General features: G+C 35.3%; 2 protein-coding genes across 2 annotated transcripts in view; both read left to right on the forward strand.

Annotated features, from left to right (window-relative positions):
• The window catches only part of LOC128999046 (nucleoredoxin-like), a 59519-nt gene extending 57269 nt beyond the window's left edge, over positions 1–2250 (forward strand). Inside the window, exon 9 of the mRNA XM_054425403.1 lies at positions 810–2250. Coding sequence (XP_054281378.1) covers positions 810–1022 — 213 coding nt within the window. The 3' untranslated portion in view covers positions 1023–2250. The remainder of the gene's footprint in view (positions 1–809) is intronic.
• Positions 2251–6173: 3923 nt separating this feature from the next.
• The window catches only part of LOC128999047 (uncharacterized), a 120965-nt gene continuing 111288 nt past the window's right edge, over positions 6174–15850 (forward strand). The window contains exons 1-4 of the mRNA XM_054425404.1: positions 6174–6218; positions 8170–8235; positions 8684–8791; positions 14703–14949. Of these exons, the coding sequence (XP_054281379.1) occupies positions 6174–6218; positions 8170–8235; positions 8684–8791; positions 14703–14949 (466 nt within the window). The remainder of the gene's footprint in view (positions 6219–8169; positions 8236–8683; positions 8792–14702; positions 14950–15850) is intronic.

A 15850-nucleotide genomic window follows, 5' to 3' on the forward strand; every position in this document is an offset into this window, starting at 1 on the left:
CAAAGATGAAGCTGTACAAGATTCTCATTATAGGCCTGTTGTTACGTATGGTGCAGAAACCTGGTCCCTTTCCGCAGTGAACACAAAGGCATTGAGAGTGTTCAAAAGGAAAATAATAAGAATACATGGAGCAGTGAAGGAAGGGAATAGATGGAGGATATTGAAGAATGTAGAAGTAAATGACATTTTGCAATGGGAGTATATTGTGCGCTTCATTAGAGCAAGAAGGATTGGTTGGTTCCATGTGGAGAGAATATCTCAAGGAAGACAGCCCAAAGAACTATTTTGCCAGAACATGGAAGGGACCAGGAGAAGGGGTAGCCCGAGAAGAAGATGGCTTGAAAAAGTAGAGGATGACCTGAGGACGTTGAGAGTTAGGAATTGGAGAGAGATGGCGCAAGATCGAGGCGATTGGAGGCAAATTGTAGTGGAAGCCAAAGGCCGCCAAGGCCTGTAGAGCTGCGGAAGTAAGTATGTGTGACGCAGAGGTATGCTCCAGGGAAAGGATACCTCTGGAACAATGTCAAGCATAAAATCACCCAGTACCTGTTATTGTTTGGAGGATTCCAGTGCATTACTTAACACTCAGTTCTACAACAAATATTTATTTCAATCTAGTGGTTAAATCTTTTCACAACTCCTCATTTGTTTGATGGTTTGTCAACCAAATCACAACATTACGTTGGTTGTGGTCCCAAGTGTAGTGTGCTGGTCATAAGGTTCTTGATCATTCTGTATGAAAATAGCTCAAGTACTCATAGTTTCAATGTTCAACTTGCATCTTTGTAATAATGTATTATTTGTTGTAGAACGAGGCCAGCGAAAGTCTGCGTTCCTTCACAAAACTTGAAGATGCGTCCCCTCTTGTGACAGCAATAGACTTCCCCCTTAATAGATTCAGTGTTATGGAATATGGTGCTGAAATCACTGAAGACTCTGTCAAGACATTCGTTTCAAACTTTATAAGCAATAAACTTCCATTTAGACCAATCAGTATGAGTGAGAGTACACCTAGTGCATAGGCAAATGGTTGCAATAAATAAATAATTTAGAGAATAAACTTATAGGTCGATGCTAGTCAAAAATGTTAAATTTTTAATAGTCTCATAGAAAAGAATTTCTTCCATAGAGTATATTTTGGCCTTAGTAAATGAATATTAAAGATAATAGTTTTGTATATAAATAATTCTGATCTCATATGAAATATTTTCATACAATCATGTAGGTACTGAATGTAAAATATTAATTTGGTTTGTGATATAACATATTATTTAAGAGATAAACTTATGATAATTTTAAAATGCATTATGTACTGTGTTGTTTTGTTTGTTGTTGAAAGTTTGAATGTTGTGTCGTGGTTTTTAAGTCTGGAAGGGATATTGTTCAAACATAGCAAACATAAGTGAAATCACCATGTTTTTAAAACTAAACTATAGCTTAGTTCAGCATAAATATCTCTTTGTATTTTTATTTTTCTACTGTCAATACTATACCCAGTACTACAGAGTTTTATGACAGTAGAATTACCACGATGACGAGATAATTTTTCAAAATGTAATACAGTAAAACCTATCACAATTAAGCTTGAAGAAGAGTCCTGCTCCTCAGCACTTCATTGAGAATAGATCATTTAGGAGCTTATAACATAAACCTTATCATGACCTCAAATCTTTTACATGGCAAATCCCTTTTAATCTATTCCAAAATCCCAGCTTTCATGGGTGTGGACCTTAGAAATTACTATATTGAGGAGACTATTCCTTATGAATGGAAGGGGGTGGATGGAAAGGAGTTTGACCACTTTGGCAAGATCAGCTTTTTATCAATAATGAATCCTAATAGATACTGAATCTTTTACAATTGATCTCTTTGATCATAGCAAACCGGTTTAATTCCATTCCTCATTCAAATTTTTTGAAAGGATGAAGAACATCACAAACAATCTCTGAATGGTCTCTTAAGTTTCTAGAGCTACAGTTTTCCCCTGACGGTGATTGGTTTACCTTCTATAGGAATCGTTCTAGTTTCAGACCAGATTCCTGTTACCGACTATCGGCCATCGGGAGTGTGTTTATTGAACCAAAGGACATGCATGCAAAGGAAACTTCTCAAACACTTTTGCCCTGAGGTGGGTAGGTGTAAACTGGAGGTGCAGAATGTCAGAATATGAATGACATTTAGTTATTAATTGCACTTTGATGGCTCTTCCTTGTGAATTTTTCAATCTCCAAAGTAACAGTCAAAGCTGAACTTGGATGGATTAGCTCCTCGGATTTAACTTTGTAATGGGGAGATCTGGGGGAGGGGATCTTCTTTTTATTTGATTTTTAACTTCATCTTTAGACAAGTTTACGAAAGTATATTGTATTGGCGGTTCTTTTTACAATTCAAGTATCCCTTGTAGCTGACTGGAAAGGCCATAAGATATATATAGTTCATACTACACATAGCTTTTGTTATTATAGATAAGTAATAACGTGCAGAACAAAACTTACATAGCTTACATCCATCCTTCAGCATCACAAAGATACATGAGCCATTTCCATACTTACTAAACATAGGATGTAAACATTTTAAAGAGAAAAGTGATGTAAATAACAAAGTTAAATTTTGTTTAACCCAATAAAATCTTGTAGTTTTTTTATTAAAACTTATTTTTTTTTATACCTGTAACAAACAAATTATTTGCTAACCATCGGTTTTAGTGCCAAATAATCCTAATTAGTAGCTGATTATTTAACGTGTTAACAAAGCTGGATTGCAGAGAAAGTTATTGGGCGGTAAAAGAGTAAAATACAAGGTAAATAGCTTGAAGGACAAAAACTATAATTAATAGTTTAAGAGAAAATAATAAAATTAATGGGTAAGGTAATTGTGAATCTGCAATTTGTTGGGCACTTGAGGTCGGGGGGTGATACAACATGTCTAGCAAGGGGTCAATGAGAGTATTTAAAATAGAATTAAAAAGCACATATAAAACTAAAATGGTACCCTTGACTTGAATTATCAAGTGTGGAGAGGAAGGCAGTGTTGTCATCTTTGGCAGCATCATGGCATTGAGAGTCCTAGAACGTGTGCTTCTTTCTTGCAAAATGTTGAGAACGTAACGCACCCAAGTTCATGGACACAGAATAAGCTTACTAAAAGACGGGAGTCATGGATGTTACTAAAATGAACGTAATATCTAGAGGATGATACATGGACTTGCACACACTGTCTTGAGGTTTGAAGAGTCAATTTTGTTAGAACACTGTAACACAATTTGGTTTATATTCACACAAAAAGGGGAGTTTTTAATGTAAATACTGTTAAACTATAAAATGTTGAAAGAGGGCCAGGTATAGAGGATCTTTAGCCTTAAAATTGAAGTAGAGAGAATAGGAATTAATGTCTCGAGAAAAGGTTGATGAAAAGAGTAACGAGTAGCTAACACCACAAGAGATGGACGCCAACCACAGATTAGGCAGGACACCATTGACAGGGGGGGGGGGGTCACTCTGATATACAATTTTGCTTAGATGGTTCTAGCAATTTGTCTGCCAATCAAAAGCGCGACAGAGGCATACACGCTGCCATGTGAGTTATGGGTAGTACACGGGGGACCCAATATTCTATGTTTTTTTTTTTTAAGTAAATGCAATTTAAAAACGTTTATATACTTGCCATTTTTTCTCTAAAGCTTCTCGTTGAGGAGTTACAGCGTGTTACAGCTAAGAAAAAATTACTTGGGGGGTACATTCTGCGTTATGTAGCTCCTTAACGAGTAAGTTTAGGAAAAAAAAATCAACGGGTAAATAAGACCCGTTACAATTAAAATTGCTATTAAAATTGCATCTAAATTCTAAAAAGACCAACATACATACATAAAAAATAATGATTCCATTGTTTCAAAAATGGCCACCATTTTCCAAAATAGCAGCAAATTTGAAAATAGGAAAACTTTGTATTTTTTTAATTGCATTTGTTTTCTAAAAGAACCATAGAATATAGGGTCTTCCGTAAGAAAAATCAAAGTTGGTGGTCATATTGAAAAAATGGCAGCTAACATTATTTTTTGAACTTAACCAATATTTTTTAAATAAAAAATCCAAGCGGTTACAACTAAACATTTTTTATATCTCTCATAACTTTTGAATAAAACAGCTGGCACAATTATAATAATCACCCTGTATAAAAGTGAACTTAAAGCAAGACATTTTAATCAATAAAACTCCAACTACTAGGATTGTTTACTATTTAATTAAAAAATCTTAGAACTGAAGTCTTAGATGAATATATATAAAATTGCAGAATGTCCATTCACACATTCTTAATCTACCTTATTGACTGGAGTAATTAATGAACGATAATTAATTATGTTTGATGGCTCTAATGGTTTAATATCAAGGTACTAGGAATTTTATGGTTCTAAAGTTGATTTCTGACCAATTGGGAATCTAAGGGCCAATGTCAAATGTATACAGAGTTACCATTTTGTTTGGAAGCATTTACAGTTACTCTGAGTCTTGTTTGAAAATAAATATTGGATTCCTAACTTAAAATCACAAGCCTGGGGCTTGTATTTCCATATTTTGCTACGATGACGTCGGAAACTGTAATATTTTCATTTCTCTACAAATTGGATTTTGTTAAGCAGAAAGCTGTTGATTAAATATACTCTTTGTGACTCTGTGTATTAAATAAGTAGTACATAGTGTATTAAAATGTCTGTTAAAAATATTATGCTTATATCACGATCTATCATGTTAAATAACACCGACAGGGCTACTAAAAAAATATGGCAGTGGTACACAACACTAGCATATTTGAAAAAAAAGATGCTATAAACTGGATGCAAACCGTTATGTTTTCAAAGAGTTCACCTGATATTGATGAAAAAAGAGCACATTTAAAATCTGAAGTTATAATAATTTAATGAGTTGAGTACTTCACTAGCTGTTGTATTTTAGTCTGAAATTCAATCCTGAAACTAATGGTCAACACATTTAATACGATCAATCTTGTATCATTGATTAACTGTCATGGACACTGTGGATTATTGTGTATGGTCCTGCTTATCATTCTAATGGCTTTAATCTCATACAGTGTTAGTGAATTGTCATATTGGACTTATCGACTTATTTTAGGCTTGTTTAATACTTTTTTACTAACCTATTACTTTTTGTAAATGTAAAATTCATCAATAATGTTTATCTTGGGTTGAGACACCAACTAACCACATCAACGATATAAATAATAAAAAAAATAAAAAAACATAATTTTTAGATCCTCATCAACCATTATGACCCACTATGATATGTGTAAAATATGGTTGATTTAGATTGTCCTCTAAAGTCTTAACAGCCGCTGTAGCAGTTATAGTCCAGTCAAGGAATGAAGTGTAGAGTGCGTGAGCAGGTAACTGAGCGATTCCTTCAGACTTAATTGATCCAAAATTAAGGCGAGGGCGAGGTAACAAAATGTCGAGTTTTTGTGTTTTTTTATTGGAAATATAAAAAAAATCCTTAAATCATCCCATTTTTAAACACTCACCCTCGCTTTAATTTTTGACAAAATTTCATGATTTAAGTGTCAAATTACTGGAAATTTGGTCAAGATTTCCAGAATATCAGTTATATTTCCTTTGGGCGGATAGGATTTGCCCCATTTCGCATACTAATTTACATGTATTTCTTATGGAAGGAGTATTTTAATAAGATATCAATTAAATAAGTTATAACTCGTAATCTGTTGAACCAAAATAAACACATTATATATTTTTCTTGTAGAAAATTTAATCTTCTTCAATTTTATAATTTACTATAGTGTACAAAAAGTTGATAGTTTTCGAGATATAATCAAAAAACCCAAAATGCGTACCTTTCTCCCCACCTTTTTCCCCCCTCCACCCCCTGGCTCACCACCTAGGAGTCAGGACTTTTGGTATGTTAACACCCTAAGCCCCCTGAACAAGTTTCTGAAGGAATCGCTTAGTTACCTGCTCACGCACTTTACACCTACTTTGGATCATTCATTGACTGGACTATTAGGAAACGCTGGCCTTTGAGCTCCTTGTTGGTATGAGGGAGAGGGTACAGACAAAAATCATTTGGAGCCAGATCAGGGCTGTAGGGTGGGTGTAGCACAGTTTCGATTCCTCTTTTGGCAAGAAATTGAAGCAAAGTTTTGGCAACATGGGGGTGAGCATTGTCGTGATGCAGTTTCCAGCGTCTGACAAGGTCTGGCCGCTTTTTTGGAATGTGGTCTTGGATTAGTTGTTTTAATACTAAAGTTTAGTGCTCCCCATTAGTTGTCTGACCCATATGTTGTATGGGTTTACAACATACCACGATAATCAAAGAACGTACCCTTTCAACTCACATGATTCCCATCCATTTGTAAAGTCTTTATGTTACCTAAAACAGGTTCTTTCACTCGTTTTATCCATACCAAAAGCTTTTTTTCCAAGTCGCTGTTAGTATCCGTAGCACTTTTCCTCAGTTGTACACAAAACTTTTTTGCACATCTTTGCTAACACAAATCAGCCATAGTAAACCTTGGAGGCACAAATTTGCAACTTTGTATTAATTGGTTGTAATGACAACAATATGTATGCTATAATGTTAGCAGCTGATTTGGTTGTTGCTAATACTTCAATGTTTCATACCAACTTGAGAAAAACTAATTATTGTACTTCCTCTGTCCACATGTTCACTACTGTCAGTCTTTATTGAACACCCCTCCTATATACAGTACTGACTGTCAGGAAAGAGAAATGGGCATAGGCCCTGTTATATTCACTGTTATCACAGCTGTTATGTACAGTATAGTAAACATTTGGCCTGCAAAATATTCATATACTTAAACAAGAATTTTATATCCAGCTGCATAGAACACCCAAGGCACAGTACTGTATTAGTATATCTTGGTTGTTGATATCACAAGATGATCTAGTGACATTGCTGTTATATAATATGTCCCTATAGTGTGTAATACTAGTTCCCAGCAATATGCAGTGCTTCTCTAAATCTACATAAGTAGGTGATAAACCCAGAGTTACCCTTAAGTACCAAGCTTACCAAGGGCTCCCTCCTGGTAGAAGTTTTTTGTCAAGCACATCCGTAAACCTTCCTATTTATTTTTGGTACAGATTGTAGTAGTATGTGTTTGGTTGACATATGCATTTGGTATTGTTTTTTGTTGCTTGGGTTTGCTTAAGAAGTGGACTAAGCCTGGTTTACATTTTTCCTCTTCGATTGTTTTCTCAGATTTAAATAAGATTTTAGGAAACATCTTAACTAATTGTAGTAAGTTATAGGAGATATTATGAGCTTTCATAAATTTATATTCCTATATTCTTTGCAATAGTTTGTTCAAATACCTAAGGTGGTTGGAGATGGGGTCTCCATATTAAAGTACCAAGGATGTGTATACCGTAATCAGCAAGGGATTGAAATAGTTATTTGTGTAACTAGTGGTGAAAGTGGCACTTTGCTGCACACGAGAGCAATGTTTACGCACGAGCCGCAGGCGAGTGTGGAATGATCTCGAGTGCAGCAAAGGCCTTTTTCACTCGTGTTACACATTATATTTTTCCTACAGTCACTATAAAGCATAAATAATTAGTCTTTCAAACACTATGCAACACGTTTTTAGGTTCAGCTGGCAACACAAATGGAAATGGTGCCCTAGAGAAAGTAGTACCCGCGGTTCATATCACTCCGCTATTTTTCCTCGGCAAGAAATGTGCTCCGCGTTTTGAGAATATAGTTCCGTATGTTTTTGTAATTTGAAGTGGTTTCCGCGCCTAAAAAAATGCTTAAAAGGTATTTTCTTGTTTATTAAGATCGTAGGAAGGTTTTAAAAACGTTTAAAAGAAAAGTCCAGAAAGTCCAGAAATACCGAAACTATAAACACGAAATGACAGGTTAAATCGTAGTTATAATAGTAAATCAGCTGCTCATAGTATAATTATCTTTAAGTGTTGCCAACCTATTTCCAAGCGTACACGGATTACGTGCATAATGGAACCACGCTGTTTTGTGTTGTTTCGTTGGAATCCTGATGTGCGGCAAAGTATAAACCGTACGGCAAAGTATAAACCGTACGGCAAAGTATAAATATGCAGCAATTAGCAGCTTTCTGTACTATAAACAGTACAAGGAAGCCAACTTTGTCGGGTGACTGTAGGAAAAGGACTTTTGTGACACCATCTCGCTGATCCTCACACCCACCCCAGCCCAGAACTGCAATCATGTGAGTGATGAGGTCAACGGCGTTACCAAACGTCTGTTTTGACACACACACCATCTTGTAGGCTGTAATCTCTGGGCTCAGTAGATCCTCAAGTCAACCTCAAATCCATCCATGCCAGACTCTCCCAACTCATCTGCTTAATTAAAAACCATGAGATCGATATCCTGAACTTTTACGAGACCAAATTCTTCACAATACTCCTGCCTCTATTCCTGGCTTCACCCTGCTTCGACGAGATCAACTCACTAATTCCAGTACCCTTGTCTTGCTTTTTGATTAATGTTACTATCCTTTCCATTCCCCATAGACCTGACATAGATATCCGTCCCTCCCGACTCCCTGGTGAGGTGACCCTTCCTTCCTTCTCATGGCCGATATCCATCTCTTCCTTAAACTTCCAATCACACTTCTGACCCTATACGCCAATCCCCTATCTCTGAAATTGTAGACCTACTGGCTCATGTTGCTACTTCCCACCCAAGAATGGACAGTGGTCATAGCAGCCTACCTCAACTGTCACCATCAGGCACTGGGTGACCGCATACCTCGGCCCCGGGTAGGCTACTACTTCAGTTCCTACTAGAGTCCTAAATAGTCCACCACTCTACCCCACCCACTAAATAACTCATGCAGAAAACTCCCAACATCCCCTAACAAACTCCTGTCCTCAGCCTGACTTCCCAGAAAGTTCCCAAAATGTTTTCTAACAATGACATAGGCAGGACAACATTCTACAAATGCTCGTCCTGTTTTAAGTAAAAAAAAACAAACGTGAAGATCATTGAGTAACCTGAAACTAAAACATTATTACACATAGATTTATCATATTGACGTGGGACAATGGTTGCTCTTATATAAACAAACACTCATGGAAGGACGAGCCCTGAGGAACGCCTCACCTTTACAACCTTTTTTAAACATACGTTTTGAATGTGGGTTCGTCACAGAGGCCGTCAGTTTCAGCATAGATTTTCATCGGTAGTTGAAAGACAAAAGAATATGAGTAATACTACAGACAAAGAAAAAACAGAGTTATGATAAAAAATAGAGGTAAAATAGAGAATTAACGAGATTTTGTCACAGTGGTCGTGCTTACATAATATTTGGAGTGGATTGCGGGGCTATGGACGGATTAATTATCCAAGGAATAACTTGAGGTGACATTTAGCAGAACCTTGGCGGTTGGGGCGGCTCGGTGGCGGGTCTGACGCTGGCAGAACTAACGGCGGCATTGTTATCTACTGACACGCTCACTCCCTATCACGGCCACCGGCGTAGTGCAATCGTGTCGTAAACAGACGCAATGTTCACATACCATCTCCGACTCCAACTGTCGCACGCAAATATTATTCTGGACCCTAACACGGGGATGAGAAAAGCACACATTATTTCAAATTGGTGGATGATTTTTTTAAAGTTAACTTACGTGGTGATAATGTTCTACGTCTGGTTTCATTTTATTTGGTTGATACACTATGTTTTGGTTTTATTAGAAAGCATAACTATGGATGTAAACAGGTGTGAAAAATAGTATCCACATATTAATTATCAAGAGAACTGTAGAATTATACGCCTTGACATACTGTCGTCAGCTGAGACTAAAACTATACCCGTTACTTCGGAGGAAAATTGAAAATTAACCTTGTCCAGTCAATATAAATAGCTTGAGCATACAAGATCATTGATAAGACGCCTAATCAAGGATCAGAGGAGAGTTTCAATTTGGGCACCATGGTTCGTATCATTACAAACTTCCGGGCACGTACAATCTTCTTTTGCACACATAATGTAATTTGTCTTCAGACCAGTTTTGTAACGTGAATAAGTAGCCTACAAATGGCATATCTTGGTTCTGGTCGAACAAGAGAGTAACATATTTATGAAGTCTTCAGATTTGAATAGACCGGGTGGTTTTTCTTTATCATGAACCCACGATCTTGTCTAACCACTTAGGGTACTCGTTTGTGATACCAACTACACCAGGGTTTCTGTTATATCCAACACACCAGGTTAGGTTAAGGATATGTTAGGTTAACTGTATGTTAAAAAATAAATTTAATTTCATTAAAAATGTTTGTTTAGCTTAACCAAGCCTAGCCGGGGTAGTCGGTATGACAGAAGAGTACCCTAATAGTTTGCATGTTAATAGAGAACACATTTTTGACTTTAAGACCTGACCTGACCTTAGCCGATCATCATAAGAAGTTTTAACTAAATTTACATACTACTTACGTTAACTGATGAGCAGGGAATTACTGTTCCGTCCTCTACGTTGCTTGAAAAATCATATACAGTAGAGTATTATTAATATAGAGACCGAGTTTATAATTATCAAACTACGACCAATAAGTTGGCTGCTATTCATATGGCAAAAATTCAGATTAATGTTGGCTTTGGGGGATTAATTTCGAGCTCAGAGGCGGGGTCCACCACTACAACACTAGGAATAAGCAGGATCTAAACATACCTTATGTTAAGACTAAAGAAAACCCAGGCTAGTAAGGAAATCTTGAGCTTGAAATTAATGAACAAATTACCTTGTACAGTTCGGAACCTGCCAATCACTAAATTCCAAAAGAGGGTGAGGGAGTTTCTATTGGCTAACCCACTTTACTCAATCCATGAGTTTTTTAAACTTCCTGACAACTTGTAAGTATGTTTTTATGAGTTTTGAAAGTGTGGTTTTATTTTATTTTCTATGCATGGAGTGTTGCAGGAACAAACAAATCATGTAATTTTTGCAATTTTTTAGTACTCTTACTTAGTATTAGTTTTTTTTTTTTTTTTTTACTTTTTCCATACATGTGTCATGTTCACTGAAATAAAGCATTTCATTTCATTTCATTTGTTATCCATGCCCGATTTTGCATCCCAAAAGAGACCATATTTTTACTCGATTTTGCATCCCAAAAGAGACCATATTTTTACTCGATTTTGCATCCCAAAAGAGACCATATTTTTACTCGATTTATCATCCCAAAAAAGACCACATTTATACTCGATTTATCATCCCAAAAATGACCACATTTGTACTCGATTGCGCATAACAAAGTGGTGTGATACGTGGTTATACTCGCAACAGCATAATCGTGATCTACCAACTCTCAAGGATTTGTTAAGGTCAACTATTTGTTGTTTTTGGAGCCACCTATTTGATTACGTATCTTTTCAATCACCTACTATTAGCTTAACTATTCTGTATACGAAGATACTGTAGACTATGTAACTGTTTAGACGATTGTAAATTTTTATAAAGATCGATTCAACTCCTTTGAAAGAGTAGTACGAGTTTTCGTCCGGATTAGATCCTTCACAGTTGTGTGGACAATAGGGTAATCAGCATCACACAACTCCCAGTAGGCGCTGACACGTGTCCTCAAGGTTTCAACATGAGCGGATTTCAAACAGCGATAATTGAAGTATTCTGAGACGGGTGAGTTGTCACGCGCGCGAGACCCATGCTTCCGCCCAGGAAGTTGCGAGCATGTCCATGCTTCTGTCCACCGTCCACCCGTTGTCCATCAGAATCTATATCTGCAGTGATGTAACTGTGACACTTTCCTCAGCCTCCCTCCAGCATCCAACCTCTCACGCACGCCTTTCTAGTCTTTCATGTTGATAAAAGTAGACCTCATTGTGAATTAGCTTCTTTATAGTTGCTCCATCTCCATTGGATCCTGGAGAAAACTGCTTGATCACGTATTACAGAGAAGCTATTATGGGTGATATGAATTGTAACGTTATACGCCTTTGGTGGACTATGCATTTGGATTAACTTGTTTAATGTAGCATTTACTTTTAAATTCTGAAATAGACATCTCATCTTTATACAACTGTGGGTACTTCTGCATAAAATAGCATAATTAAAGAGCCTTTACAGGAAGTGCCATAGTTTAAATTTATATTTTCTACATCAGTTTTTGTTACTGTTATAGCTGATGTGAGATAAGGTAAAATATGCCATAGTCTACAATAAGCCGTCACTGCAGCTTTATTTGGTTAAACATTTGGCGTATTCGAGTAAAACATCAGCGCTCTTTGTTATTGGTTTTATCCAACTTCCTTCATTTTATTCTAAACTGATAACATCTCAATAATGGAATTTCTAGTTTTTCCCAAAGCCAAACGTTGTATTATTTTATATAAATGTATATCGACTATTTTTAGTTTCCTACTGCTATAATAATGTGTAATGTGTGTGTATGTATGATAGCCAATACATAGCCCCTATATAGTTTGATTCACGTGTATAACAATTTGATTAGTTATTCTTCTCTGCTTCTTTAGCATTGTTTTTCTATATACGTGTTATTTAAACTAGTTGGAAACAAAGTCTGTATTTGATTATAAAAAACTAAATAACTTTTGTTTTAAGAAGTCTTGTTGATTGTGGTTCCGACGACGAAGGGAACTTATTTATCACAAATTAAAATGTTTATGCGTAATGATATTTGAGAAAAGATTCATTAAATTTAAGATGATTTCAAAAGTTAAATTCACGCAAATGGATTCTGATTCAGTTACACTAATTAATTAAGTAAAACCTTCCTAACATGATAGTTTTCAGTGGTTTTACGCAGTTCAAAACATTTTACCATTGACCTATATTACCTCCCCAATCTTAATTGATAGTATATTTCTATCTTCGCAGTTGGTTATTCTTTTATGAAACGTAAAGCAATCCTAATTATTTCTGCACGCGTTCCAACTCGAAGCCTGAATCACGCAAACGAAGATGAGATAAGGCGTTCTGTTCTGCCGCCGTATCATATTGTCTCTGTCTCCAAGGACTTGTGCCATTGTCTTTAGACAATAAAACGTCTTCCTCTGACCTTCATCTGTTACAAAACAGAAAATTAACCAAATTAAAGTAAAACTTTTAAACTCCTATCTTTAGAAAAACTGCGTGTTTTCCTCGTAGCCTGCTTTTGCATTGTTTCATGTGATCAAAAGTGTAGGACTTATCTCCACATTTTCTGAGTATAATCCAGACATTATTTGAAAGAGGAGACGTATACTTGTGATATACAGTAAAGCCATAAAAATGTATAATATTTAAAACCTAAAACTACTTTTTCGTTGAAAATTTAACTCACTCCCAATACGAGTACAATCTACCCTACATCACCCAAAGTTTATACACTAGGAACGTTTAAATTAATTTAAAAATAAACCCTTATCCTCATACCTGGATTATAGCATCCAGCAAATCACATTTCTAAGTCACTATAGACATAAAAACTGTTTATAAAATCTCCTTAGATTTTTGAACACCTTTTGAGGTGTTCAAAAGTCTTCTTCAAAAAGGATGAGGGAAATCTGTTGAAAAAATAATTTGTCAAACAGGAAGGAGACTATTTACTTGAAAGTTTTTAATTGAAAGGATCCAATTCTGAACGTTTTAAAGAAACTAGAGTACCACCTCTATAACCATAGCAATATGTGCCTTGAACGCTAAGTGAAAAATATCAGGGGAACTCTCATTTTGCCTCATATATTGCTTATATACTGTATATTGCTCTCATATTGGCAATGCAAAGAGAGTAGTTCATTTATGACTATATATTTTCAATTTATGTTTATCAAAATGGAAATATCACCAAATATACTTAAAACACTTTAGAGTTTAAAATAGATTGAATTTTAGGTAATACAATTTTAAATTCGATCTTACTTTTGAATTTTAAAAATATTTTACTAAGAAATATTATGAATATTCCAAAATTCCTTGCCCTGCCATATCACTGATTTGTATCTTTTTGGGAGACTAACCCGAAAATAAAACAATTAAAAACAAATAAAACCATCATATTCTTAGGGAGGGATTTATTTTACATAGACATTTCGTTGAAAGTAAGAGTACAGTTTAAGATGGACTCCGTTTTTAGAGTTTAAAATAGATTGAAATTTAGTTTATGTAATTTTAAATTCGATTTACTTTTGAATTAAAAAATATTTTACTAAGAAATATTATGAATATTCCAAAATTCCTTGCCCTGCCATATCTCAGATTTGTATCTTTTTGGGGGACTAATCCGAAAATAAACAATTAAAAACAAACAGAACTATCATATTTTTAGGGAGAGATTTCTTTTACATAGACATTTCGTTGAAAGTAAGAGTACAGTTTAAGATGGACTCCGAATCTACCTTAAAACTCTTTCATAAATGCTTTATGAAATCCGGTCGTCATGGGTTAAAAAAACATAAACACAGAGAGACATAAAAAGTCATTAGGTAGAGTTTAGACATGAACTTTCAAGGCAATACTGTCACCATAAACTTTGGTCCCTACGAATAAAATGTTTATGAATGTTCTCTTTGCTAAACATTTTATAAGTGGCACACTCGGTAAGAATAAAACTACCATTTTCGACACCCGGAAATCGTATCAACCCTTTGAATCATATCAGAAGGACATACAATCTGTCTTGTACCAACTGACTAGCATCAACAGATGCTCCAAGTCGCCTCGTACCAGTGACAGCGACCCAGTGCCTGGTAGTCGGAAGGTCGTCCATGATAAGGTTATAACATTTGTAGTTTGCAAGTGGGGGTGTTCGCTTGAGTGGTGCTCAGTCTTTCGTCTGCGTGCGGTGATGGGTGACCGAGTGGTTCTACTACTTTTGCTGAGGCTGCTATCGCCGCTGCTGCTGCTGATCCTAGTGCCTTCGACAGCTGCTACTGGGACGCTGCTCCAACTGCCGGGGCTTGGTATGTTCAAACAGCTGATTTTCTCAAAATAATCAAAACTTCAATTTTTTCCAAATTATATTTTTCAAACAGTTTTTCAACCACTTAAGCTAATTTAAAATTTGGGTTCTAACTGGCTAATCATACGGCAATGTCAACGTTTGAATGGCCACATAATAAAAGTCAATACTGAAAATTTAACAAATAAAATTAATTTCATAAATACCGGTAACTAATTTACAGGCGTGTTAAGATATAAATGAACTTAATAAGAAGTATCTACTATTTTAAGTATTGAAAATATCTTGTTAAACCCTCAAAGAGACCAAATTGACTTGCAACAAGTTATTTACAAATAGTTGCATATTAGTTTGCAACAATATCTGATTAAGTAATTGTTTGCTGTGATATAGATTATATTTACTAAGCAGCTATGGTTTTCACAGTATTTTGTCTTATGAATGGAAATTGGCTTGTAAAATGTGCTAGTGTTCTTTTAGCTTGTATATTTATACAAAGAGAAGTAACTTATACTGTATTCTATGTGACAAATTAGGATTTGTTTATGGGAAGATAGATAGTTTATTAGTTACAAGTAAAGGAGGAAAAATTATTGACTTTGTTTTTTAAGTAACTTCATTACCTTTAGTTAATATAGCGTATATTACTACCAGTAATATATACTATTGATAATTTCTATTTCAACAAAATTCACGAAATTGAAGCTGTTGACAATAACAGTCATAAAATTGTAACCAGATCAATACAACTATGAACATAATCAATAATCAAATCTAAAATGCTAATTAAAATCAATATTATTCAAACCTTTAGTTGCTTAGCTAAACCAATATTTAATAAAATCCAACTATTTGTTAATATTCAGAGCGTGTGTGTTTAAATTAACGCTTAAAACAGAATA

This window comes from Macrosteles quadrilineatus, unplaced genomic scaffold (genome assembly GCF_028750875.1).
Source record: "Macrosteles quadrilineatus isolate MER2022 unplaced genomic scaffold, UCM_ALF_1.0 Scaffold_7__1_contigs__length_78375512, whole genome shotgun sequence".
NCBI lineage: Eukaryota > Metazoa > Arthropoda > Insecta > Hemiptera > Cicadellidae > Macrosteles > Macrosteles quadrilineatus.